This window comes from Ambystoma mexicanum, chromosome 5q, assembly GCF_040938575.1.
Source record: "Ambystoma mexicanum isolate Mex_15411 chromosome 5q, UKY_AmexF1_1, whole genome shotgun sequence".
Taxonomy (NCBI): Eukaryota; Metazoa; Chordata; class Amphibia; order Caudata; family Ambystomatidae; genus Ambystoma; species Ambystoma mexicanum.
Window position 1 is genome coordinate 1378740368 of NC_090933.1, and position 25230 is coordinate 1378765597.

Genomic DNA, 25230 nt, shown 5'->3' on the forward strand with positions numbered 1-25230 from the left:
TAGAGGAGAAGAGGGGCTACGATGGGTAGAGGTAGAGGAGAAGATAGGATGGGTAAAGGAGCAGAGGAGGTAGGCTGGGTAGAGAAGTAGAGGAGCTAGGATGGGTAGGGGTATCAGAGGAGCTAGGAGGGGTAAAGTAACAGATGAGCTAGGATGGGTACGGTATGAGAGGAGCTAGGAGAGGCAGAGAAGCTGAGGAGCTAGGATGGATAGGGGTATCAGAGAAGTTAAGATGGGTAGGGGTAGCAGAAAAGATAGGAAGGATAGAGGAGCAGAGGAGCAAGCATGTGTAGGGGTATACGAGGAGATAGGATAGGAAGGGGTAACAGAGGAGCTAGGATGGGTAGAGGAACACACGAGCAAGGAAGGATAGATGGGCAGAGGAGCTAGAATGGCTATAGGAGCTAGGATGGGTAGGAGTAGCGGAGGAGCTAGGATGGGTAGCGGAACAAAGGAGCTCGGATGTGCAGTGGTATCAGAGGAGATAGGAAGGGTAGGGGGGCAGTGGAGCTAGTGTGGGTAGGGGTAGCAGAGAGGCTAGGATGGGTAGAACTGCAGAGGAGCTAGGATGGGTAAGGCTAGCAGAGGGTATACGAAGGATAGAGGAGCAGTGGAGCTAGGATGGGTCGCAGTATCAGAGGAGCTAGGATGGGTAGGGGTAGCAGACCGGATACGAAGGGTAGAGGAGCAGTGGAGCTAGGATGGGTAGGGGTAGCAGAGGGGATACAAAGGATAGAGGAGCAGTGGAGCTAGGATGGGTAGGGGTATCAGAGGAGCTAGGATTGGTAGGGGTAGCTGAGGGGATAGGAAGGATAGAGGAGCAGTGGAGCTAGAATGGGTAGAGGTATCAGAGGAGCTAGAATGGGTAGGGGTAGCAGAGGGGATAGGAAGGATAGAGGGGCAGTGGAGCTAGGATGGGCAGAGGTATCAGAGGAGCTAGAATTGGTAGGGGTAGCAGAGGGGATAGGAAGGATAGAGGAGCAGTGGAGCTAGGATGGGTAGGGGTATCAGAGGAGCTAGGATGGGTAGGGGTAGCAGAGGGGATAGGAAGGATAGAGGAGCAGTGGAGCTAGGATGGGTAGAGGTATAAGAGGAGCTAGAATGGGTAGGGGCAGCAGAGGGGATAGGAAGGATAGAGGAGCAGTGGAGCTAGGATGGGTAGGGGTATCAGAGGAGCTAGGATGGGTAGGGGTAGCAGAGGGGATAGGAAGGATAGAGGAGCAGTGGAGGTAGGATGGGTAGGGGTATCAGAGGAGCTAGGATGGGTAGGGGTAGCAGAGGGGATAGGATGGGTAGGGGAGCAGTGGAGCTAGGATGGGTAGGGGTATCCGAGGAGCTAGGATGGGTAGGGGTAGCAGAGGGGATAGGAAGGATAAAAGAGCAGTGGAGCTAGGATGGGTAGGGGTATCAGAGGAGCTAGGATGGGTAGGGGTAGCAGAGGGGATAGGAAGGATAGAGGAGCAGTGGAGCTAGGATGGGTAAAGGTATCAGAGGAGCTAGGATGGGTAGGGGTAGCAGAGGGGATAGGATGGGTAGGGGAGCAGTGGAGCTAGGATGGGTAGGGGTATCTGAGGAGCTAGGATGGGTAGGGGTAGCAGAGGGGATAGGAAGGATAAAAGAGCAGTGGAGCTAGGATGGGTAGGGGTATCAGAGGAGCTAGGATGGGTAGGGGTAGCAGAGGGGATAGGAAGGATAGAGGAGCAGTGGAGCTAGGATGGGTAGGGGTATCAGAGGAGCTAGGATGGGTAGGGGTAGCAGAGGGGATAGGATGGGTAGGGAAGCAGTGGAGCTAGGATGGGTAGGGGTATCCGAGGAGCTAGGATGGGTAGGGGTAGCAGAGGGGATAGGAAGGATAAAAGAGCAGTGGAGCTAGGATGGGTAGGGGTATCAGAGGAGCTAGGATGGGTAGGGGTAGCAGAGGGGATAGGAAGGATAAAAGAGCAGTGGAGCTAGGATGGGTAGGGGTATAAGAGGAGCTAGAATGGGTAAGAACAGTAGAGGGGATAGAAAGGATAAAGGAGCAGTGGAGCTAGGCTGGGTAGGGGTAGCAGAGGGGATAGGAAGGATAGAGGAGCAGTGGAGCTAGGATGGGTAGAGGTATAAGAGGAGCTAGAATGGGTAGGGGCAGCAGAGGGGATAGGAAGGATAGAGGAGCAGTGGAGCTAGGATGGGTAGAGGTATAAGAGGAGCTAGAATGGGTAGGGGCAGTAGAGGGGATAGGAAGGATAGAGGAGCAGTGGAGCTAGGATGGGTAGGGGTATCAGAGGAGCTAGGAGGGATAGAGTAGGAGATTTGGACAGTGACTGACAGGCCGGTGATCAAACATTGCACTCCCAAGATTGACAGTTCCCCAATGCATCCCCTTGTCATGACCCACCAGCTTGCTGTGTGGCGGTTAGGAATCAGGGACAGCACTATCCAGGTGCATGCACTTCCGGACTGAGGCTGGTGGCTTCACATGCACCTCATATGCACAGGAGGCACTCAGAATACAGCATTAAGAGGCACACTCATGAAAGAGGCAAGGATCTTGCATCGGCATTTTGTGTGTACTTATTGTTTCCCATTGTTAGATCTAGCTTGCTTTGTGACCCACTTGTCCTGAGATTTCGGGTCTGACTTCCTGGAATACTTGTGTGCACATTCTGATGGTTCTACTCCACTGCCACCTTCTGGTAACTAGTGTTGTTGACACGTCTCATTAGTTTCCCTTGGTGTGTTCTTTTGAGCATCCGCTAGCATTGACGCATGGCCACCAGGGGGCACACTGCTTAGGTTCAGGTCTCGAGGCTTCTCTCTCTAAGGTATGGTGAGGGATTACATGTGTCATCATTGGCAGGTGGTCCCATCCGGCCATGGACACATGCTCTCAAGGGGGCACACTGCTTAGGTTCAGGTCTTGAGGCTTCTCTCTCTAAGGTATGGTGAGGGATTACTGGTGTCACCATTGGCAGGTGGTCCCATCCCACCAGTGGACACATGCTCTCAAGAGGGCACACTGCTTAGGTTCAGGTCTCGAGGCTTCTCTCTCTAAGGTATGGTGAGGGATTACTGGTGTCACCATTGGCAGGTGGTCCCATCCCACCAGTGGACACATGCTCTCAAGGGGGCACACTGCTTAGGTTCAGGTCTCGAGGCTTCTCTCTCTAAGGTATGGTGAGGGATTACTGGTGTCACCATTGGCAGGTGGTCCCATCCCACCAGTGGACACATGCTCACAAGGGGGCACACTACTTAGGTTCAGGTCTCATCAGTTCTCTGTCACAGACAGAATCCCAGGTGACGAATGTCCTTTACTTCATTGAATCAGCTATCACGGCCCAATCCACAGGCTGGCCAGATGAACTTGTTGCATTCTAACCGACTCCAAGTCTCCTGCGGAGTCCTCCAAGGCTCCCTCCTCTAACCAATCTGTTTTAACCTTTACATGGAGCCTCTGGGCATTGTCCTCAGAGATCCCAATATAGTCATCCACCAATAGGCAGACAATACTCAGTTGTACATGAGAGTAAAGAGCACGCAGGACATCATTCGTCTCCATGATTACCTAGTCATCATCTAGTGCTGGATGCCGACTTCCTATCTCAAACTAAACCTATCCGAGACTGAATTTGCCCTCACTGGTCCTCCCGTTAAAAGCAACTTGTCCAACAATGGATAAATGATATGCACCTAGAAGGATTTGATCCACAACTCACAGACTCAGCAAAATTCTTACGCTTTACCGTTGGCAGCAGCCTGTCCTTGACATCAAGATAAGACGGCCCAAAAAGCCCGGCTCCGAATCTGTACCCTTTGAAAAATCAAACCCTTTATCATGTCACAGGACTTCCAGACTGTAGTGCAGGCCCTTGTGGCCTCACACATCGATGGGGGAAATGCTCTTGTGATAGGGCGTCGAGCTGTTCCCCTAAACGCAGTCCACCATGCTGCAGCGTGTATTATTACGGGAGCAGTATATCTGGGGGCCTCTCACTGCTAGAAATCATTCAGAAGCTGAAGTTGATACTTGATGCTTACTCTCGAAGCTGAGCCGGATGAAGAAGGAGAACCGCTGGGCCCTTCCGTGTAATCTGAAAGCTGCTGTGTCTTCAAGAGCTGATCCAAGAGAGGACCTGATAAGGAGATCTCTTCCCGATCTACGAGGGACATCGTGCACCAGCTGAACTTTGCCAAAGCTCCCTAGTACACAGACATGCGAAATGCTGCCGACCGGAGAAGGGGACCGTCGAGGAGAACGAAGAAAAGCACCGGACAGCCGTCTACTGTCGACGACCGCCGTCGCCGACCGGAGCCGCAGTGCTCCCTTTTGCCTAAGAAACATTTGATCCAAGGACTCCCTTGTTCATCATCGTCGACCGCTTTCGTCCTGCCGGAAAAAGTCGAGGCAGCCGACGACCGTGGAGAATCCGCCGGTGGGTTTCACGCCACCCGAACACATCAGAGACGCAGACGAAGCTACTGAAGCCAGCTGAGGTCACGTCCCATTCACCGATGCCAGACGCCGACGACTCAGCGCCCTTGCTGAGCCAAAGTTCTTCACTAACTCTTTGCAGCAACAAACCATTGTCTTCAAGGTGCACTGCATGCCTCATCTGTTGCAGGATGTTTTTGATCACTCGTCAACGAGCACCGCAAGGACCGAAGCTGCGGCCTCAATGACAACGTTCACCCTTTCTTCATCTCGGAAGTTCGACGACCCGTGGCTCCCGCTTGAAAGGGAGCGCACTCAAGAAGGACCTGTCGATTCCCTAACGAAGAACTCTACAACACACGGTACATTTGTGTTGCAGAACTATAGAAGAAGATAAGACTCTAGTAGACAATATATGGACTGGGCTTGTAGTGCATCTTCATTTACAGGTTGCCCATGTTGGAGGATTCTCATACGGAACTGTGTATAGTGGTAAGAGCTCAGTATTCTGCCAATTGTCTAACCAACTTGTCTTCCTCCTAAGTCTATGGTTGATATTGTTTTGCTTTGTTGATTCGTATGCTATTTGAACTGAGCTACAAGTAGCTAATGCATTTTAAAGGAATCAGAGTAATAGGGGTACAACCTTGGACTGTGTATATTTACCATTGTAGAATTGTCGGAGCACAAAGTGTATTATCGTGATTGTGTATATAACATTGAACCTTATTTATATAAAGACTGTGTTTTAACTATTACAGTGTGTGGACATTCCTCTGTGGGGGGCTTGGGGACTACACTAGACTTAAGAACCAGCCTGCATCACCTTCCCGAGAAGCTAGGCCTTGATTGCTCGGCCATTGCTACCACAATAGAGAATCTTGGATGGGGTCCTCTGTGCCTCTCCTCTACCATATAGAGAGCGGAAGTACAGACACCCCCCTCCGGTCTTTACACACAGGAGGTGTGGGGATCCTGACATTCTCTCTCTAAGGTATGGTGATGGTCCATAGGGATGATGGGACAGTGGCCATTGGTGGGTGTTCACATCTAGCCAATGGACTCAGGCTTCTTCAGCATTCCTGGCTCTCATTTCAGCAAGGATTCCTCAAGGGCTCATGGATTATTTGTGGGCTTCTTGTTTTATCAGGATTTAATAAGGTATCACAGGGGCTTCTCCTGCCCCTTGGATTTGTCTGCACAGAAGGTTTCCTGTGCCTTGAGTTTGTGTGTTTCAGCATCAATGCTTCCTTTCTCACACATAGCTTGCCCAATGTGTTTGATCCTGTGCTTCCTAATCACCCCCACTTTGTAGAAGTTCTGTTTTTAAAGTTGTAGAGGTGTGTTTTGAAAGTTTCCTTTTTATAGTTTCCTTTCTGGCGCTGTTTGTTTAGGCATTCCACCCCACTTATTATTACAATTTTAATTTGTTTCAAGGATTCTGAATTTTAATGACTTCAAACACATGCCCAGAAACCCCCTGTGGTGGCCATTTTGAAACTTTTGGTGTAAATGGTTTTCATCTTGTCTCTGCTGCCTGTCTCTGCTGCCCACTTTATCCATAATAACCTCGAAGTGGCCCCAGCTCCCGGGGACCAGACCGCTGTCGGAGAAATAGCTCCAGAAATGGGAACGCTGCTCTACACCTCGACACATATCAGGAAATAGCCCAGCAAGGCCTCCCATGGTGTACAAGTGCATGCGGTGCTATCTTCAGTAAGTCTTGCGTTTTTCTGCTTCCAGTTCAATTATTGTTATACAACATAGAACAGGGTCCAGTTCTAATAATTCAGCATGCAGTGTTCTTGCCTGTAAATGTATTGATGTTGAGATCATAAAGAAATGGTTCATTCTCACCTACAGCAGACTCCCCCTTGCTTTCCTTCTCTACCCAGCTCTGCCGGCTGCTGAACGATGCCACGTCCATGCTTCTCTAGTTCCTAGCCCAGCCAATTGCTCATCGCTGCCCACGTCTGCGGTAAATGGGATAATGACGTCAGACTTCACAGGTCCTGGGCAAAGGATGGAAGACAAAAACATAAATGTTTAGTTAACTAAAACTCAACAGACTTGATTACAGGGTTGGCAGCTTTGTGGCAGGGTGGCTGCCAGCGGTGATACAACGTCAATGGCGGGATTCTGGGGTGCCTCAACAGATTACAGGGATACCCCATTAACTACAGTAATGGATGTGGACTCATTCCAATACTACTGCTGGTATTTCAAATTCCAATTTCACGGTATGCCTGATTGAATAATTTAGGAAGAAAATCAACTCAAATAATAAGTGACAGCTATTGAAATAAACAGTAGCATGCATCAATGTCAACACAACTGCCGTAGTCTAAAAAAGAAAGTCAGGTCTGTGTCTACATCAAAACAAACAAACAGATTAGAAAGCAGTTGTAGATAAATCAAAGCAGGACAAGACTGGCTGCCATGTGTGCTAAAAGGCACGAATACAATTCTCTGGCTGAGTAGAGCATAAAATGGACAAAATAACATAACCTGCAACAGATCCTCCTCCTTCTATAGAACCAAGAACAAGAGGTACTCTCTGGATTACCACCATACACTGTCAGTAGCTTAAGAGGAGGCTTGTTCATCCCAAACCTTGTGTGAATAACGAGCTGCACAGCTGTTCACTATGAGTCACTTAAGCAGGGTATTGTTCTTCCTACACCTTGTTAATAAGGAGATGCACACATGTTCACTACAAGTGGTTTAAGCAGAGGCATGTTCACCCTAACCCTTGTCAATAAGAAGTTGCATATCTGTTCATTACGATCAGCTTAGAAGAAGCTTGTCCATCCTAAACCTTGTCAATAAGAAGCTGCATACCTGTTCAAAATAAGCACCTTGAAAACAAGCTTGTCCATCCTAAACCTTGTCAATAAGAAGCTGCATACCTGTTCAATATGAGCGGCTTAACCACAAGCTTGTTCATCCTAAACCTTGTCAATAACAAGCTGCATACTGTGAGAAACCTGAAGGTGTCGCCCTAACTAGTCCCCGGGGATCTGTCATCCAGGTGGCCAGGACACGTCCATCACTATTGGTTCCAGTTCCTGGGGGTGGACTAGTGAGGGATGATCACCTAGATGGGGGTCTTTGGGGAGTGGAAGTGAGACACCGATGGGTGAGACATGGTATCCCCCTTCTTCCAACACCTTTTCCCCCATCCTACCATGTAGGATATTGACAAACACTGCCCCCCCTTTTCCCACACAAACACTTTCGAACACCAGAAAAGACAACAGACTAACGCCAGATCCGTTTACCTGACATGTCCCAACACAAATGTCAGGCAAAGTCAGGCAATTGACCGGAATCACACACATCTGACGGCCCTTTAACTTCCCCACAGGGTTAAAAATTGGAGCACGAGAGCACATGAGCAAGGCAGACCGTACGATGACTCAGCTATCCAAGTACGGTAAATGCATTGAGTACCGAAAGGGTGACAAGGAGAGAAGTGACGTTGCCCTTTCTGACCCAAGCCCACAAAGCCTCTGTGGAAGGAATCGTAAGACTGCGAATAATAGCCAGCGTGCGTTGCAGTAGATGTCAACGTACACAGGGCCCTCCTCTGCTGATAACCAAGCCAGGAAGAGATGCTTACCCCTGTGGTGCTGTCCTTGACTCCAGAGATGAGAAAATCCAAGCAGTTTATCACAGCCAGTGAGTCAAAGGGAGGGCCGATAAGAAACGGCTAATTGAACAAAAGTACAAAGAACTGTTAATTCGAGAGGGGAAAACCAGCTGCAGAAGAGTCCGGCACCACGTGGGTGCTCACTTGAGAAACTCTGGGCGAATGCCCTAGTGTTGAAACTACTGTTACCAGAAGGTCTTGGGAAAGGGGCGGGAAAGGGGTCAAAGTAGTCATACATGGGTGTGGCAAAATCCTGTGTAGAGTCGAAAGTCTTTGACCGACAGAACATCGTGAAGTTAAGGGAAGTGAATCCTGCATCGTACGAAAGTAGAAGAAATTGTGTGATTGGGAAGAGTGAACCCGACGAAGGGAGGCTGACAGAAAGGGCGAAGCCCAAAGTCCTGATGAACAGTGCATTGACAAAGGTGAACCCGACAGAGGGATGTCCACAGTGAACTGTTTAAAAAGACATTAAAACTCATGAATGCAAGGAAAGCCACAGTGAACCCGACGGAGGGAGGCTGATGATCAAGAGGCTTCTGAGCCCAGAAGAGGGGGATCCAGGATTTAAAAGTCATGACCCAACATATATACAGAAAGGAACTTGTTGTGAAGTTGCTTATACAGAGTAGTAATGCATAATAAGCATGAGTTAGAATGCTATGTTAATCTGGTTCACTTAGCTCTGGTGATGTCATAGAATCAACCTGCAAGTGTTATGTTGTTCTCAATGTTCTACTTTTGGCAGTTGGTGTCTCTGGACTGGAGCAGAAAGGTCCTCAGATGTGGGGGTCTTTTCATCCTGTTACTTAAATAAACAACTTATATGAAGACTTACCTGAGTCCCATTCGTCTTCATAACAATGGCGACGAGGATGGGATGACAGGAGACCTCCCACGACCTGTCTCCAGAGTGTAAGTCGCTCCGCTTCCCCTAGCGTTGAGTGACCTCCGAGGGAGTAAGAAGCGCCGTGCCCTTCCCTACTGATCTCGGCTGTCTGGGGCTCTGGGCCGCCCAACCTTTTGGCTGTGCAGGAGCGGGCCTGTGGAACGAGGTAGCCGGACGCCGTTCTCCAGTGTGAGCCTGCTGCCCACTCCCAAGTAAGTGACGCGCGCATTGCCCTGCCGGCGTCGTCGGAGGCCCGCAGCGCTGTCCTATTGATCCTAGAGCTTTTGGGCCAGACGGAATTACTCCCCGTACCGTACATTACGGGGAGGAGTGCGCGGGTCCCAGCAGTACTGCATCGCTCCGATGTGCAGAGGCAAAGGATTAGCAGCTCACCCGTGTGTGTCGAGGAGGATCACAGCGCCTGTGATGGCAACGATTCTGCGTCTTGAACTCTCATACGCTAAGTGGTTGACGGGCAGGAAGTGGGCAGGACACAGTAGAGAGCAATACCGTATTTATGGTAAAATAAAAAAAAAAGGGAATAGATAAACAAAAACACACGGTCCAGCGGACACACATGGGTAGTCCAACCTGCCGTATGGACTAGTGTGAGTTCGACATGCAGAAGAAAATGATGGTGGTTCATTGATACTCGTTGAATTCTTCTCTAAGTGAAAAATGTCTTCTCTCAGTGCAAAATTTGTTGTCAGTTCCAAAACCAGGAGTTTCTTCTCACAGTCAAGAGGTGGTCATTGAAACTGTCTACTGTCCCAGTTAGGAGCGTTTCTCAGCAGCATGGCAGGATTACCGGGCATCGCAGGTCCACCAATCTTTATGCCAATTCCAGGACCTGTTAAGATTTTATGGGCCCAATGGCGCAAGGGGTTTTTGCACTATTTGAAAGCAGCTGGGGGAACATCTTACTCAAGTGAGAGAAAATTAGCCTTGTTACTGCATTTCTTGGGATATGAGGGTCAGAGAGTATACGAGACGCTCCCACAACCCCATGGTGATGGCTCTGGAGATGACATGAACGAGTTTGACGTGGCTTTGATGAAGTTGGATAAGCACTTCAACCCAAAGACCAGCACTATATTGGAGCGTTATAATTTTCGCATGCGCGTGCAGGCATCTGGAGAATCGGTGGAAGAATATGTAACGGCATTGAGACATCTTGCTTTGTCTTGCAAATTTCAAGAGAAATTTGATGAACACATACGTGATCAGTTTATGACACATTGCAGGGCAAACAAAATTCGAGAGGAGATATGGTTGCGAGATGAGCCTAATTTAGATGAAGTGTTGGACATTGCAAGAAGAGTGGAACATTCCTTAGCGTGTGTGGCCAAGTTATCTAAGAATGACTTAGGAGAACAAACTCGAAGTCTTAAGTGTGACTGATGGGAAGCCAAAGAAAAAGTCCAGGACTCGGCAGTCAAGTCGTGGAGTTGTAGAGGAGAAAAGAGGTCAAGAGACAGTGCAGAAGACTGAGAAGAAGGAGGAAAGACTGTGTTTCCGTTGTGCTAGCAACACACATTTTGCATCATCTGTTGTATGCCCGGGTCGCAGAGCTACATGTGCTAGGTGCAAGAGGAAGGGGCATTATGTGAACTGCTGTAAAAACTTTCAATTTGGACAGAGTAATCAAAGGAAAGTCTTATATGTGAATGAAGAAGAAGATGGAAGATCGTCTGAGGAGGAAATGTCCATTCCATTGCAGAGTGTTGTTATTAACACTGTTAATGTTGTGTCCGAGAGCGAAAACATGGATGATTGTGAGCGTCCGTATGCATTAGTCAAAGTGAACGGCCATGAGATATCCATGATGGCAGATTCTGGGTCCAAAATTACTTTAGTGCCTAAAGGTGTGTTTGAGAAGGACATGAAAGGAGAAGTGTCCAGCTTATCAAAACCTGATGTAAATCCAGGTGGTTATAATCAAGATAAGATTGACTTATTGGGGTATGTTTGGAGCGAATTTGAGTTCAAGGGACGCAAATGTAATGGCAAGGTTTACATAACAAAAAGGGGTCAGACATTGTTAGGATGGAGGGAGCAGAAAAATCTTGCCATCAGGCTGGATCCCAACAAAGTTGAGCAGGTTTTCCAGGTGTCAGAACCATGTGTGGGGTCATGCAAATATGTGGAAGAGCACAGAGGTGTGTTCAATGGGAACATGGGGAAAGTGAAAGGTTTTATACACCAAATTGTACTGAAGCGAAATAGTATACCCGTAGCTGCAAAACTCAGGCCAGTACCATTGTCCTTAAGGGAAGGGGTCAAAAAGGAGTTGATGAAATTGTTACAGTTGGGTGTAATTGAGAAGGCAGGAGGTGTTGAATGGGTGTCCCCGGTGGTAGTTGTTAAAAAGAGTTCAGGGGATCTAAGGTTGTGCACAGACATGCGTGAGCTCAACAAATGCGTCATGGTGGACAGGCATCCGTTGCCTAACATGTGTGAAATGTTAACCATGGTTGGGCGGGGACATTTTTTTTCAAAATTGGATATGGCTTCAGCTTATCACCAGATTGAATTGGAGGAGGGATGTAGAAAATGTACTGCTTTCATCACTCACGAGGGAGTTTTTCAGTTTAGAAGGATGCCGTTTGGATTAGCATCGGCCTCGTCGGTTTTTCAAAAAGTGATGGATCGATTGCTCAGATGTGTGAAGGGGGTGCTTTGTTTTCAAGATGATGTTTTAGTATGTGGGGAAACGCTGGAAGAACATGACAAGAGATTGCTCGAGGTGTTGAAAATTTTTGAGGAGAGAGGAATTACTTTGAGGCAGGAAAAGTGTAAATTCGCTGTTTCCAAAGTTGATTACTTAGGCCATGAAGTTTCACATGAAGGGGTGAAACCCAAGGAGAGCATTGTAAATTCGATAAAGGTGATTGAAAAGCCAACCAATAAAAGTGAACTGCGTTCATTCTTGGGCATGACGGAATTCTATCAAAAGTTCGTCATGAATTATGCATCAAAGGTGTTGGAAATGAGGAAGATTCTAAAAAAGGGTGTTGAGTTTATATGGAACAAAAAGTGTGATATGGAATTTGCAAGGATCAAACAAGAGATTGACATGGCCCGGCCGTTAGGGTGCTTTGACACTAGAAGGTGTTCCATCATCACAGTAGATGCCAGTGAGGGTGGTCTGGGTGCAGTACTTTCGCAGAAACAGGATGATGGTTCAGAAGAAGTGATAGCACATGCATCACGTGGGTTGAAGGGTGCAGAGTTGAGGTATTCCGTGCTTGAGAAGGAAGCTCTAGCATGTTATTGGGCAGTTGAGAGATTTAGGAATTTCGTGTGGGGTATGAAATTCATTTTACGCACGGATCATAAGCCCCTAAAGGTTATTTTCGAAAGTAAAGGTTTGGATAAGGTGTCACGCAGGGTAGCCGGGTGGGTTACCAGGATGCAAGCGCACACATTTTCTATGGAGGTCATTCCCGGGAAGGAGAACATGTTAGCAGACAATCTTTCAAGGGTGAAAGTTGCAGCCCAGGAAGGGTTAACTGAGGAGATGGAAATGGAAATGGTATTTGTGAACACTGAAGGAATCGTGTCTAAGGAAGAGTGGTTAGCGGAGATTGGAAGGGACGATATTATTAGCAAAGTGATCACGTATGTATTGACATCCGTATGGCCCAACAAATCTGAATTGGTCGAGGAGGAAAGACCTTATTGGGAGGTTAGGGATGAATTGTCTGTTAACAATGGTGTACTGTTCAGGTGGGAGAGAGCAGTTGTTCCGGCAGGGATACGGAGAAGGGTTATTGACCTAGCTCATATCGGGATTACCAAAACTAAGGGGGTTTTGAGATCGGACTATTGGTGGCCGGGATTTGACAAAGAGGTTGAGAATCGACTGGCAGAATGTCATTTTTGCATCAAGAGTGGGAAGGGGGTGGAGGCTAGGAAACAACCTCTTATTGATGTAGGTGTCCCAATCAAGGTTTGGAGTGAAATAGCAATGGACATTTTAGGTCCGGTTGAGCTAGGATATGGACGAGGAAAATATGTGGTTATAGTGGTTGATTTATTTTCCAGGTGGGTAGAATTCAAGGTTGTCCGTGAAATATCAGGAGAAAACATGGTGAAGGTGTTGCAGGAAATTTTTGCGAATGAAGGTTTACCCGAAAGCGTTCTCACGGATAATGGAACTCAATTTGTGGGAGGTGTATTCCCTGCATATTTAAAGAAGTGTGGAGTAGCTCATAAGAGGGCAGCATTATATCATCCCGAAACTAACGGAATGGTAGAAAGGTTAAATAGGTGTGTGATGGAGAGTGTGCGAATGGGTGAACAGTGTGGTATCGTCAATTTGGTAACCATTCAAAATAGAATGTGGGCTTTGCGCATGGCACCCCACACAACCACTGAATTGTGCCCTTTTGAACTAATGAGGGGTCGAAAACCGTCCTCTATAGCATGTCCTCCATGGTTAGGGAGGAGCAGAGATTCGGATGTGGGTATTGATCAAGTGAGGCATGTGTTGAAAAAGAAGAAGAGTGAATGGGTTATGAGGGAAAACAAGAAGAGAGGAAGAAAGGAATTACATGTGGAACGAGGTGACTGGGTAAGAATAAAAAAAGGTGTGGTAAAGAGGAAGGGAGAGCCATTATATTCTGACCCAGTTAGGGTAATTGCAGTTATGAAGGGTGCAGTGCGAGTAGATGGTGGTCAGGTTTGGAACAAAAGTAGAGTTGCCACCGTGGAGAGAGGTCTGAGGTGAGGTGAGTCGAAGGTGAGGAAATGGGGTAATGCACATGCATACCTTTAAAAATAAAAAGGGGAGATGTGTTGTGAAGTTGCTTATACAGAGTAGTAATGCATAATAAGCATGTGTTAGAATGCTATGTTAATCTGGTTCACTTAGCTCTGGTGATGTCATAGAACCAACCTGCAAGTGTTATGTTGTTCTCAATGTTCTACTTTTGGCAGTTGGTGTCTCTGGACTGGAGCAGAAAGGTCCTCAGATGTGGGGGGTCTTTTCATCCTGTTACTTAAATAAACAACTTATATGAAGACTTACCTGAGTCCCATTCGTCTTCATAACAGAACTTTTAGTTGTTTTTTTTAACACATCAGGTCCTCAGAGGCAAGAGACTTTTTCTAGAAAAGAAATGCAACCACCAAAGGTCCTGATAGCTGAGAACGGAACTGTTGTCTCGGGCTGGGAAAACGCGAGTGTGTGCTGTGCTCAGGAGTCCTGCCTTGTCCTGTGCTCAAAATGTGGGGAAGGGGGACCCCAGGCTACCACATCCTGACTTATAATTTATGAACACTTCTTTCTTTCTTGTGAACCCTATCCCACAATCTTTTTCAATTTAATTGTAAGGACTGGCAATAGGTTTTTTTTAGTATAGGCCTTTTTACAAGACACCACTTGGACTTCCTTATTATCATTTGATGTCCGTAGCTTGCTCCCATCTTAGTTTAGGTTAGGTCCAACCTGCATATCCAGTTTAATAGACACCCTTGAGCTGTGATCACTTGTGTCTGTTTTTACTGTTGCCACCATGAGTTTCTTAAAAGACCCATTCACTAGGAGTGGCTTAGCAGAATCTTGTTCACCCTAAACCTTATCAATAAGAAGCTGCATACACCTTCACGACGAGTGGCCTAAATTACCGCTCGTTCATCCTAAAGATTGTCAATAAGAGTCTGCATATTCGTTCTTTACCTCGGACAGATAAGGTCCTGGATGAAGGGTGTTGAACGGACTAGATCCGCTCATTAGATTTCCTTCTGAGAGAATAATGATCTATAACGTTATGTTTCACAGTCCTCTATGATTGAACGGCTATCGGTTCAGGGTTGTTCAACCCGTTAAGCAGCCCAACTTAGTAAATTCAGGTTTAACAAACCTTTAGCAGGAGATTTTAGGCTGCACAAACAGTGGGGGTGCCATGTCATTTCTATGTCTGCCCATATCAGCCAGGCTTAATATGGCCTGTGATCTGCGTCTCAGAGCAGGCCTTCTACACTGTGCGATGAAAACAGTTTAATATCGGGTGTAATGCAGGCCTCCTTGCTATAATGCACAGTACAATGTAAACACATTTATATTTAGTGAAATGCAAGCCACAAGATTTGCTTTTCCACGTTGCGATGAGGTACAATAGAGGTTTTTTTCTAAAACACTGGGTTGCGAGCCAATGACCTGAACCTGGAAAAGTATCTTCTAATTGTATAAACAATGTCTGTTAAACGCTATGGAAGCCAATTCCCGGAAGGCAGCCAATCTACTCACAAAACAAAAAACATAGATAGCAAACACTGCAAAATACAAAATGCCGGCCTTCTGTAGTTCTATTATGAAGGACAGGGCCATGTCCTGGGTCATGATGTGCACAAGAAGGGTGCATTCAGCTAAAAACAGAATCTTTGGCAAAATCCCTAAATTCCATTGAAGAGCAGAGAATTATCCTTGGCTAGTCTGGGCCCAAATGCACTAATATCAGCTAAGAATCCATTAGTGGCAAAATTCCTAGCTGCCAGAGAGGGACAGAAGCAGAGTATTTTGTCATGCTGCGAACATGGACAATACAGTCAGCTAAACTCCTGAAGGAAAGGGAGAGTAGCCGTGGAAAGGCTTGAGAATGGGAAACCCTGGGGGAATATAACAGGGTGAGTGCAACCCTTCAGCACTGCTGTTCGGGGAAACAGTGCTGGCAGATGACAAGGCAGACACCAGATGGATGGAAGGAGAGAAAAAAAAACAGGCCTCTCAGATGGAAGGGGTGCTGGACCTAATTCTTTTATTTATTGAAGCCGCTAACTGGGTTCTGGCTATTTTGATTTCTCTTGAGCTGCCTGGGGAAATAATGTTGTTTTCCCCAAGACCCCTATTCCAGCTCACAGCCTAAGGGCCTAAGAAAATACACCTAATTCTGGATTGGCTATATGCTAAGCACCATAAGTTGAATGGACATTTAATTCTTTTTAAAGCATTCTATCCTCATTTAATGCATTTTTGATTCAAACGCCCATGGGGCATTAAAAGGTGTTTTTGGGAATTTTGCCAACTTTTCCTATTTTCCATTTTTATTTTGAATTGTGGTTTCTTTTCCAGGCATCCAGCATCTTCCAGTCCTCTGCAACTCCCTACCTTCTACGTTAGTGAGTATAAGGGGCCTCTTCTACCCTGCATTTGATATCACACTGAGAAAGGTATTGATTATTGATTACGGCAGATGCCTCTATGAAGTTGCGCATCAGGATTTGGTGAGGCAGGTGCTAGATGGTGAGGTTGGCATGTAGTTAGTTTTTAAGGTGACTTTGATTTCCCGGAGAAGGTTGATCAGTCTCAGTCTTGACTGGTTTGAGGTTGAGCCAAATGACAATGGTTCAGCTTTTCCGTGTATGGTTTATTGCATTCTAAGTGTTTTGTGTATCGTGATGATAAGAACGATGATGTTTCTCATAATGAAAACGATCTATATTTGTACATGAGAGTGTAAGACACATGCAGTGAGTGTTCATCAGTGAGTGATATCAGATGACTTTGAACATGATTATTAAGTGTGGGGTTTCTATTTAAACTACTGTGTATTGACGCATTACACAAGGTGCATGTCTTTTTATACACACCAAGTGTTCATGAATGGTGTGAGCAATGGACTAGTTGGCAATTGAGAGCAGCCGCCTACTGCAGGGGTTGTTGCCTGCTCTCATCTCTGTTGCACGGTGAAAGGTACATGCTTTTCCCTACCACAGCCCCTCCTGAGGTGGTCATGGCCGCTCCCCTACGGGTGGAGGCCAGGTTCTGGAGGTAGGGGAGATAGAATCACATCAGGGGTGTATTCATTTTTTTTTAATGTAAGGGTGAACATATTTCCCACAATTATGCCGGAGTGATTGAGTCTAACGAGTGAGCCTGAAGCAAACAATGATGGCCTGGGGGCTTTTCCCCAGGGAACAATTTTGAGTAATGGGTTAAAAAGATGTATTTTTTCAGAATGTAATAACATATTCTGCTTGCTTTATCATAGATGCCCAGTAAAAATGCCATGATACACTAAGAAATAACTGGACTTGCTGCACCAAAATGCCAGTCTAGCCACGAAATAACACATCATTTTTGGTTAATAATCGATGTCCAGTAAAAAATGCCATGCCGAAGAAATAGCTAGACAGGCTGCACCAAAATGACAGATTTAACAAGGGGGGTCCTGGGAGTCTCTCTGCCAGACATTAGTCCTGGTTACGAGAGACTTACCCAGAGTCTTTAGCTCACTATCTTTTCACAGAGAAGAAATATCCCAAACATATCAGTCTTTGTCCTGCCCTGGGGCAGTCCAGCACCGAAATGCGAGGCAATTCTCCTCTGAACAAGAGTACCAACAGAAACCCCAGACACGTGTTTCGGTCTGGTTGGACCTCATCAGTAGGGTGGATCTGTGCCTCTCTAAGAATAGTGAGCAAGGGGTCCACGTCTGGATTCCCCTAGTAACTTAGGGTGAGACCCAAAAAAAGATGTATTTTTTCAGAATGTAATAACATATTCTGCTTGCTTTATCATAGATGCCCAGTAAAAATGCCATGATACACTAAGAAATAACTGGACTTGCTGCACCAAAATGACAGGCTAGCCACGTAATAACATAACATGCTTGCATTATCATAGATGCCCGTAAAAATGCCATGACAGTAAAAATAGCTGGACTTGCTGCACCAAAATGCCATTCTAGCCACGTAATAAGACAGCTCATGCTTTATTATTATTATGATAATTATCATTATATGGATATTTATTGAGCACAGACCTAGCTTCAGGAAGCAACAGAGTGCTTTACAACCATAATTTTGGACAAGACCCCCCCTCACTCACACCACGGAATATTCATGCAGCCGTATTAACTGTAATAGTCCATGTGGGATTTCCCCCACCGTTGCAACTTTGGCCACAGAAGCTTTGTATGTTGTCAAATGCTGCACCGAGGTCGATAGTAACTACAAAAACAGGCTTATATTTTTTGGACAAGGCAAGAGACCACGTTTCAACCTAATGCCACTTCGTGATATAGACGTATGCCCCCTGAAACCGGTCTGCCAATCGTAAGCCCACACCTCCAGGTGCTGTAGCAAATATTAAGCAAGCACTTTGCTGACCTCTTTTTTTTATAACTTAAGTTACAATCCAGGAGTCGAGAAAAGAATTGGTCTCCAATACATGTCTCAACAAGAGTACATAGAGGACCACATTTCAGGACTACTTTAAAAAAAAAATAGCATTGGAATGTTTATTTGGACTAGAAGCCCTCGAGGCGCTATTCACCCCTCCCCGCGCCCCCTCTTCACTATGCCTTATATAGTCTCATCCATAGACAGGTTATGGTTGTAAGTCATTGATCTCATCTAGGGACTATTCTAGCCCTTCAAGCTGTTTTTCAGCGGAAACTCCTTTGAAATACCTTACCCACGCTACTTCTGAAACAGCATTGATTTGCTCAGAACCAAAAGCTATTTCTTTTTTCATTTATGAGATGCCTAAATTATTTGGATTTTTTTTTTTAATAGGCCTCCCGGCATGGCCTGAGTCCCTTTGATAAATAAAAAGCTTATTACCCTTCACCCAATGTTTGTAGTATGTTTTGATCTCTATGTTGGTGCTCTGGATTCCCAGCATAAGTCTGTCCTTAATTTCAATGTTTTGATGTGGGATTGTTGCATGTTCTGCCACAAGGTTCTTGCATATGGGTATCACTGATCAGGCCCTGGCATGATTGACCTCCTTTCTCTCTGACCGACCCTAGAAAAACAGAAACTGTTAATTGCTAACAGGAGACCCACTGGCGCACACTTATAGGGATAAAAATCCCATGTTAACTGTCACATCGGTATTCTGGGACAAAATATCCACAGGACCAGTGTTAATGTTACATAAACAGAGTAATTACATTCAACATGCCTGTTTAATAATCAATGAGTTTCGAAAACTTATTTCCAATGAACTGTAAGGGTGTGAGAGTGTCTAGCAACAAAAATGGACACCACACTGATTGCATTTCATATTCATTTTTTAGTGTTCAAAGAATAATTGTAAATGAAAGAGGAACTTCAATTCTAATACACCATTGACAAAATGACTTCTCAGTTCCAAGTTTATCCATAATCCACTTAAGACGCAGTGGTAAGGTACACAATTGTGTTACTGTCACACAGAGGTGTAATCCACATTCCCATCAATATTCAAAATCTGAAATCGGATCCTAAGAGGCTCCTCAAGATATTGTGTGTTTGCCGACGCGTTTCGGATATAATCTGTCTTCAGGGCTAGGTGCATATTGTGCCTTGTAAAATTCAATTCTGTTTTCAATGCTGTTGCTCTTTAAAACCTGAGAATAATAGTTAAAGGATCTCTTAGTGTCACATTAATAAGTGTTTATCGTGATATACTATTAGGTATTTGTCCTAACGAAATACTGACCTTGGGGTCTTGGCCAGTACATATACGCCAATCCAAAAGTGCTGGTCTGGGTTACAAAGGGAGGCTGGCTGCCAGGTCTTGATAGAATAACATTGCATAGCATGAGACTGTTGGGCGAGAGAAGGAGCGATCGTAATCGTTCCGACAATCACCTAAAAGAAAATTAAGTCGTGTTTAGAAAGAGTTAAGCGTTGCGAGGCTGCTAATGTGTTCAAATGGGGCTCAACCGCACTAACGGCGCCCCGTGTGAGATCATAAATGCATGATTAATCAAGAATCTTAACTGGTTATAGACGTTTACTGCTGATATTCAGTGAAGGCCCCACCGTACTATGGGAGTGTTGCTAATGAGTACTAGATATAAAGGGCACCAATGTTCAAAGATCTTGCTCCCATAGTGGGGATGGCGCTTATCTGCTGGCTGCTCACACCGCTCGTCCACAGTTGTGAAACTGACTCGCGTAGGCAGCTGAGATTGTATACCCTTGGTTGCCGAGTGACGAATCCTCATCAGATTTGCAGAAAAAAAAGTACATGGCCCCCTCAGACTGTTATTGCGAAGTTTGGTGTGGTTCTGTCCAAGTGGGGCAAAATTATTGGGGGTCCAAAATTTGTGGAAATCCTCATTGACACAATGGAAAAATATGTTTCCTCACGCCTACAGCCCAAAACACTGGACGAATTTTCACCAGATTTGCATTTGGAGCGGTGGCTTGGTCCCAAAAGCATGCTTTTTTAAATTAGGTGTACATCCGTCCGGTCGTTTATTTTAAAAAAATGGTCAAAAGGGAGTGAAGTTTAAGCCCATTTCTTTCAGATCGTCTTTACTCGATCTGGTCTTCTACGTTATCCTATCAATTCAGGACGTTAGATGAAGGCTTCTTTTAGCGCTCTTTAAAACCTAGGAAAATGGGTGTATACTCTTATCTCGGTCACTCCCGGTATCTCTCTATATTGCTCAGCCAGCCTCGAGTTAATATTTTCTCCTTATATATAAATTATACTCTTACTCTGATGTTATATTTTGTCCCACCTCCCTCCGTTACCTTCCCTTTACTTATTTTTAAGGCATGCAACTTTTTGCCAAAGCACTCAGTCTTTTTCACTCACCGTTCGCATGTTTTTCCTCTCCGGACACTCAGGATCACCGCCTTTGTTACCGCCTTTCCATGCCGCTCGTTTGATCAGCTGCTGGCAGACGTGGGAAGGGGTTCTTGGGGGAAAGCAAAGGTCCCTTCACATCTAACCTGCAGGGTTTTTAATTAAACTAACCACTATCTACGGGGAGCTTCTCGTTCTTTCAGCCGGATGGCAAAGGACTTGTGATATTGCCGAGGACCTGAAGTTACTTATGTCGGCGGCCAATGGGTTTCTTATCTAATCAAACCATCTAATCTCTGCTACCAAGTGAACTGGATGGACCCCAGCCGGCTCATTTGATGGGGGGTATCCAAACAGCCCTTTAAGATGAGTAGCAGCACCCTCGAGATAGATGGGGATGCAGATTCGTACTCTTGCACCAAATAATTCTGACTACTCAATAGTTTGGTAAAGGGAGTCAGTTTAATGACAAGTACAAAAAACGGGGAGTTCCATGAACAGCAGCAACCGCTCGATCTTCCTTCTCGCTTAAAACTCCACTTAATTTCAGAAAAAACGCATATATCAAAAACTCATCATCACTGACGCGCAATCTTAAAAACCTAACATGCAACGTGATTGGTTATAGGAAGGTAACTTTAACAAGGGTACTATAACTGTATGTGGTAGCGGGGAGAGGGGATTGGATAATTATTGTCAGGTGGCACAACTAAGTCCTTGCTTCAAAATGGCCACTGTAAACGTCACTAAAAGTACGACATCTCATTGGTTTTACTCACTAAAGGACCCTAGATTATACAATCAACTATGATTGGGTTGGTATCAATCCCACTCATACTTTTCCACTTGCGTCCAGCAGCATGCAGAACAACCAGCCAGGTGCAGAGAGTTTGTCTGCACCCCAGCTTCCCTCCAAATATGTTACAATCAATCATCACCTCAGTGGTCATGTGTCACTTACTGCTTTGGAGTTTGGCCTCGAGTCTGCTTCTAGGTCTGAGAAAGTTTAAGGAGTATGGGTATAGCAGGGAACATGCGTAGGTGTGAAAGTCTCATCCCTTCCTGCCTGCCTTGCCTTGTCACGTGATTTAGACACAGTGAAATTGACCTCTTCTTCATGTATTATTGTGTATTTGTTTTAATTCTGCCATTCTTCTACCATCTGCGGCTTATCTTGTCCTTTCTGAACAGGATACTCTGTTCTTTATCTCTTTAATTGTATCCACTGGTGGCCTTTTTCAGCCCGATACGACCTTGGCTTCTTGGCATGGTTACCTTCAGCTGTGTTTCTCTCCGTCTTAATTCTCGATTTGTTTGCTGCTCTCCTCTTGAGACCTTTAGTAACCTCTGTTCAATTCTGCTCATGTGCGTAGTGGATTTTCACTCATCTATAAAGTGCTTTTGGAGGTATACATATGTATAGTTGGCGCTTGCCGCAATCGAATTTACTATTAAGCATAAGCAAGCTTCACAATTTCTTTGCTTCTTGTGGTTTCTTGCATCTGTACACGTTTAAACTAACTGAATATCTTCATCGTGCATATGGCATAAGTTTCTGCATCTTGACATCAACTGTTTCACCTAAGGATCAGGATTTCACTTATCCATGGTATTCGTCTCTTTGTCAGTATTCTTAGGTCATTATATTTCTATATGTGTGTCAGTCTGATTTATTATGACGTCACCATTCGTCTTCTTTTAGTATTTTCTTGGCTTCTTCGGGTATTCCATTCTGACAAACGTTGTTTTGTCTTGACTGTAGATATGGTTTTCTCAATGGGTACCTTACTGTCCAGGTTTTCTTAGGTGTCGGTACTTCAATAGGTGCTGCTACTCTGATAGGCACCGGGCAGAGCCCGACTGCGGCTCTCTGCTGGTTTATCTGTTCTTTATATGTCACATACTTTGGTGTGAACGTACCTGGTACTATGAAGGGGGTGGCTGGAGTGTGGATGGTGCTTGGCACTTCCTCTTCAGCAGTATGGGTCAGGCCCAGTAGAGATGATCACCATGTACTCTTTTTTGCACTTGGCATATGCAAAGTCCACGATGTAATTCACCTCTTACGCATCCTCTACTGTAACCTGAAGGACTTACTGTAACCGTATTCTTAAGTTAAAAGTGCCTAGAAACCTCAGGGTTTTGTGCGCTATAAAAGTGTAAAAAAATGTTTCAAAAAACCTTGGTGGGTCGTACAGAGAGGAAACAAACACTTACTTTTCATGGTCGACACAGGTGCTACAAAATCATGCATCAGAGAGGGAGCCACACTCTTGACAAGCAGGGCTTCTCTGGGGCTGTCTTCATGGTTTAATGCACTAAAGATGTTGACATCAAAATAGGAGGGAAGGTGGTGTAGGCCCCCTACTCTATTCATAAAAGTTCAACAGTGAACTTGCTGGGCAGGGATCTGCTCAGTAAGCTCAACATGACGATATCATTCACAGACAGTGGCATGGTATGCACATCGCCATGGATGTGCACCATCAGAGCAATGTTGATTATTCATGCAATGGGAGGAGATCCCATAGATCCGGACATGTTTGTGTATGGAATCACAGTGTGTGTGGAGGTGGTGCCTCAGATTGGCAAAGGGTGTTGGCGAGGGCCCACAGATTTCATTTTCCATCCTGTTGTGTCCCCTGAAATGGCGGCAGGTACAGTACGGTACCTAGATTTACAAGGATTGGTGGTTTCAGTAAAGAGGATTGTTGTGATAGGGACTGACCAGGATGGGTGGGAGTGGCACACAGTACTTTGCATCAACCCTACGATACCTTTGAATGAGATGACTGATGCAGAAATGTTCGAAGACAGGCCAGATGACGGAGAGATTGTACTAGCCATATGTATATCCTGTGAAATAATGGTACAGTACAGAAAGGTTCAGTGTCCCATGATGGCCTTCATGGCACCACCCCAGTTCAGATGAGGCAAATTTGGAGCAACTGCCCAAGAAGCTATGAACACCAAACCCCCATGAAGTAGGGCTCCTACAGGGGTTGACCACAGCACACATCACATTGAAACCAGGAGCAATACCACCTTGAGTGAAACAATACCCACTTTCTGGGGAGGCAGAAGAAGGAATAAAGGACAACATCAGTGGGTTGCACAACCAAGGGATAATTGTACCATCTACCTACCTGTGCAACATGACTATCTACCCTGTAAAAATGTCAACCGGAGCAATTGGAGAATGATTCAGGATTTGCGCCACCTAAATGATGATGTACAGCAGGAATTTCCTGTAGTTCCCAACCCTGCCACAATCTTGTGTAGCATCCTCAAGGAGGTGGTACATTTTTCAGTGGTTCACCTCAAGAATGCCTCCTTTTCCATACCATTGCACCCAGACTCACAGTACCTCACCGCCTCTACTCATGGGGGTATGTGTTTCGAACATACAAGATTGCCTCAGGGTTACTGTGAAAGCCCCAGCATTTCTAACAGAATACTCCATGCATATTTAAGCAACGTTCAAGTGTCCAACACGATCATCCAGTACGTGGATGATCTGCTAGTGTGCAACGACACTGAGCAACAACGCAGACAAAACTCATTCACCTCTTACAGCTTCTGGCTCGCAAGGGGTACAAGTTTGACAAGGTAAAACTGCAATACCGTCTACAAGAGTTTTGATATCTAGGGCAGTTGATATCAGCACATGGCAAATAAATAGTACCTGACCTTGCAGCCTCCATGTGGGCCACCCCGAGCCCATTTCTGTGAAAGAAATGAAGACGTTTTTAGGGTTGTGCAATTAATGCAGGTTATGGATCCTTGACTATGCAGCATATACAAGGCCCCTCTTACAGGGCCCCAAAGAGGCACACACGACTGATAACAAAATTACAAGGACTGAGGAGATGTTAAAAAATGTTGGTGTACCTAAAAAAGGTGATTTCTATTGCCCCTTTGGTAGAGATCCCAGACTACACACAGGAATGTTACTTGTTCTCACACTCCAATGGCAAGCTCATGACTGCCTACTCACACAGAAAAGCACAATGGGTTACAAGCCGCTGGCCTATTACAGCGACTCGTTAGATTCACTAATGCAAGGGGAGTTTGCTTGCAAACAGGCTCTTACAGCTGCAACATTTGCTATTGAGAAAAGTTCTACAATTGTGATGGGTGGTTCAATAACGCTCTAAATAGAACATGCCGTCTTTGCCATCCTAGAAAGGTCAAAATCTACCCTGACTACTCAGAGAGCATATGCATACAAGATCATGCGTTCCAGCCCGAACATACAATTGTACGATGTAAAACAGTAAACCCTGCAACATTCATAACAGAAATGGTCACCGATGAGGACTTGGCCAGACACAATGGTGTGATGTACAAGGGGGAGGAATATCACATTCCCAAGGCAAAGGACAGACCACTTGCTGGTGTGGGGGGTCCTCTTCCTTGATGGTTCTGCGACCATCGATCAAGACACAGGTTTCAGGCATACTGGCGCAGCAGTAGTGCACCTAGTTGACGGTGAACATGAGACTATCATTTTGAAAAGATTGACAATGCATTATTCAGCACAGGCAGCAGAACTCATTGCACTCATTGAAGCACTGCAATCATCACAGGGGTGCCACATGACTATTTATTCAGACTCGACATACATCACTACAGCAGTGCATACTGTTCTTTCAAGGTGGAAAAGGAGGGGCTTCAGGAGGGTGGACAAGCTAATATTCACACTCTTCCAGCCTTCTGTAGTGGCGGTTGTTAAAGTTAAA

At 45.6% G+C, this 25230-nt stretch overlaps 1 protein-coding gene across 1 annotated transcript in view; it reads right to left on the bottom strand.

Moving 5' to 3' along the window:
- The window catches only part of LOC138498178 (zinc finger protein 271-like), a 129634-nt gene that overhangs the window by 86419 nt on the left and 17985 nt on the right, over positions 1 to 25230 (bottom strand). The window contains exon 2 of the mRNA XM_069622062.1: positions 6272 to 6426. Coding sequence (XP_069478163.1) covers positions 6272 to 6341 — 70 coding nt within the window. The 5' untranslated portion in view covers positions 6342 to 6426. The remainder of the gene's footprint in view (positions 1 to 6271; positions 6427 to 25230) is intronic.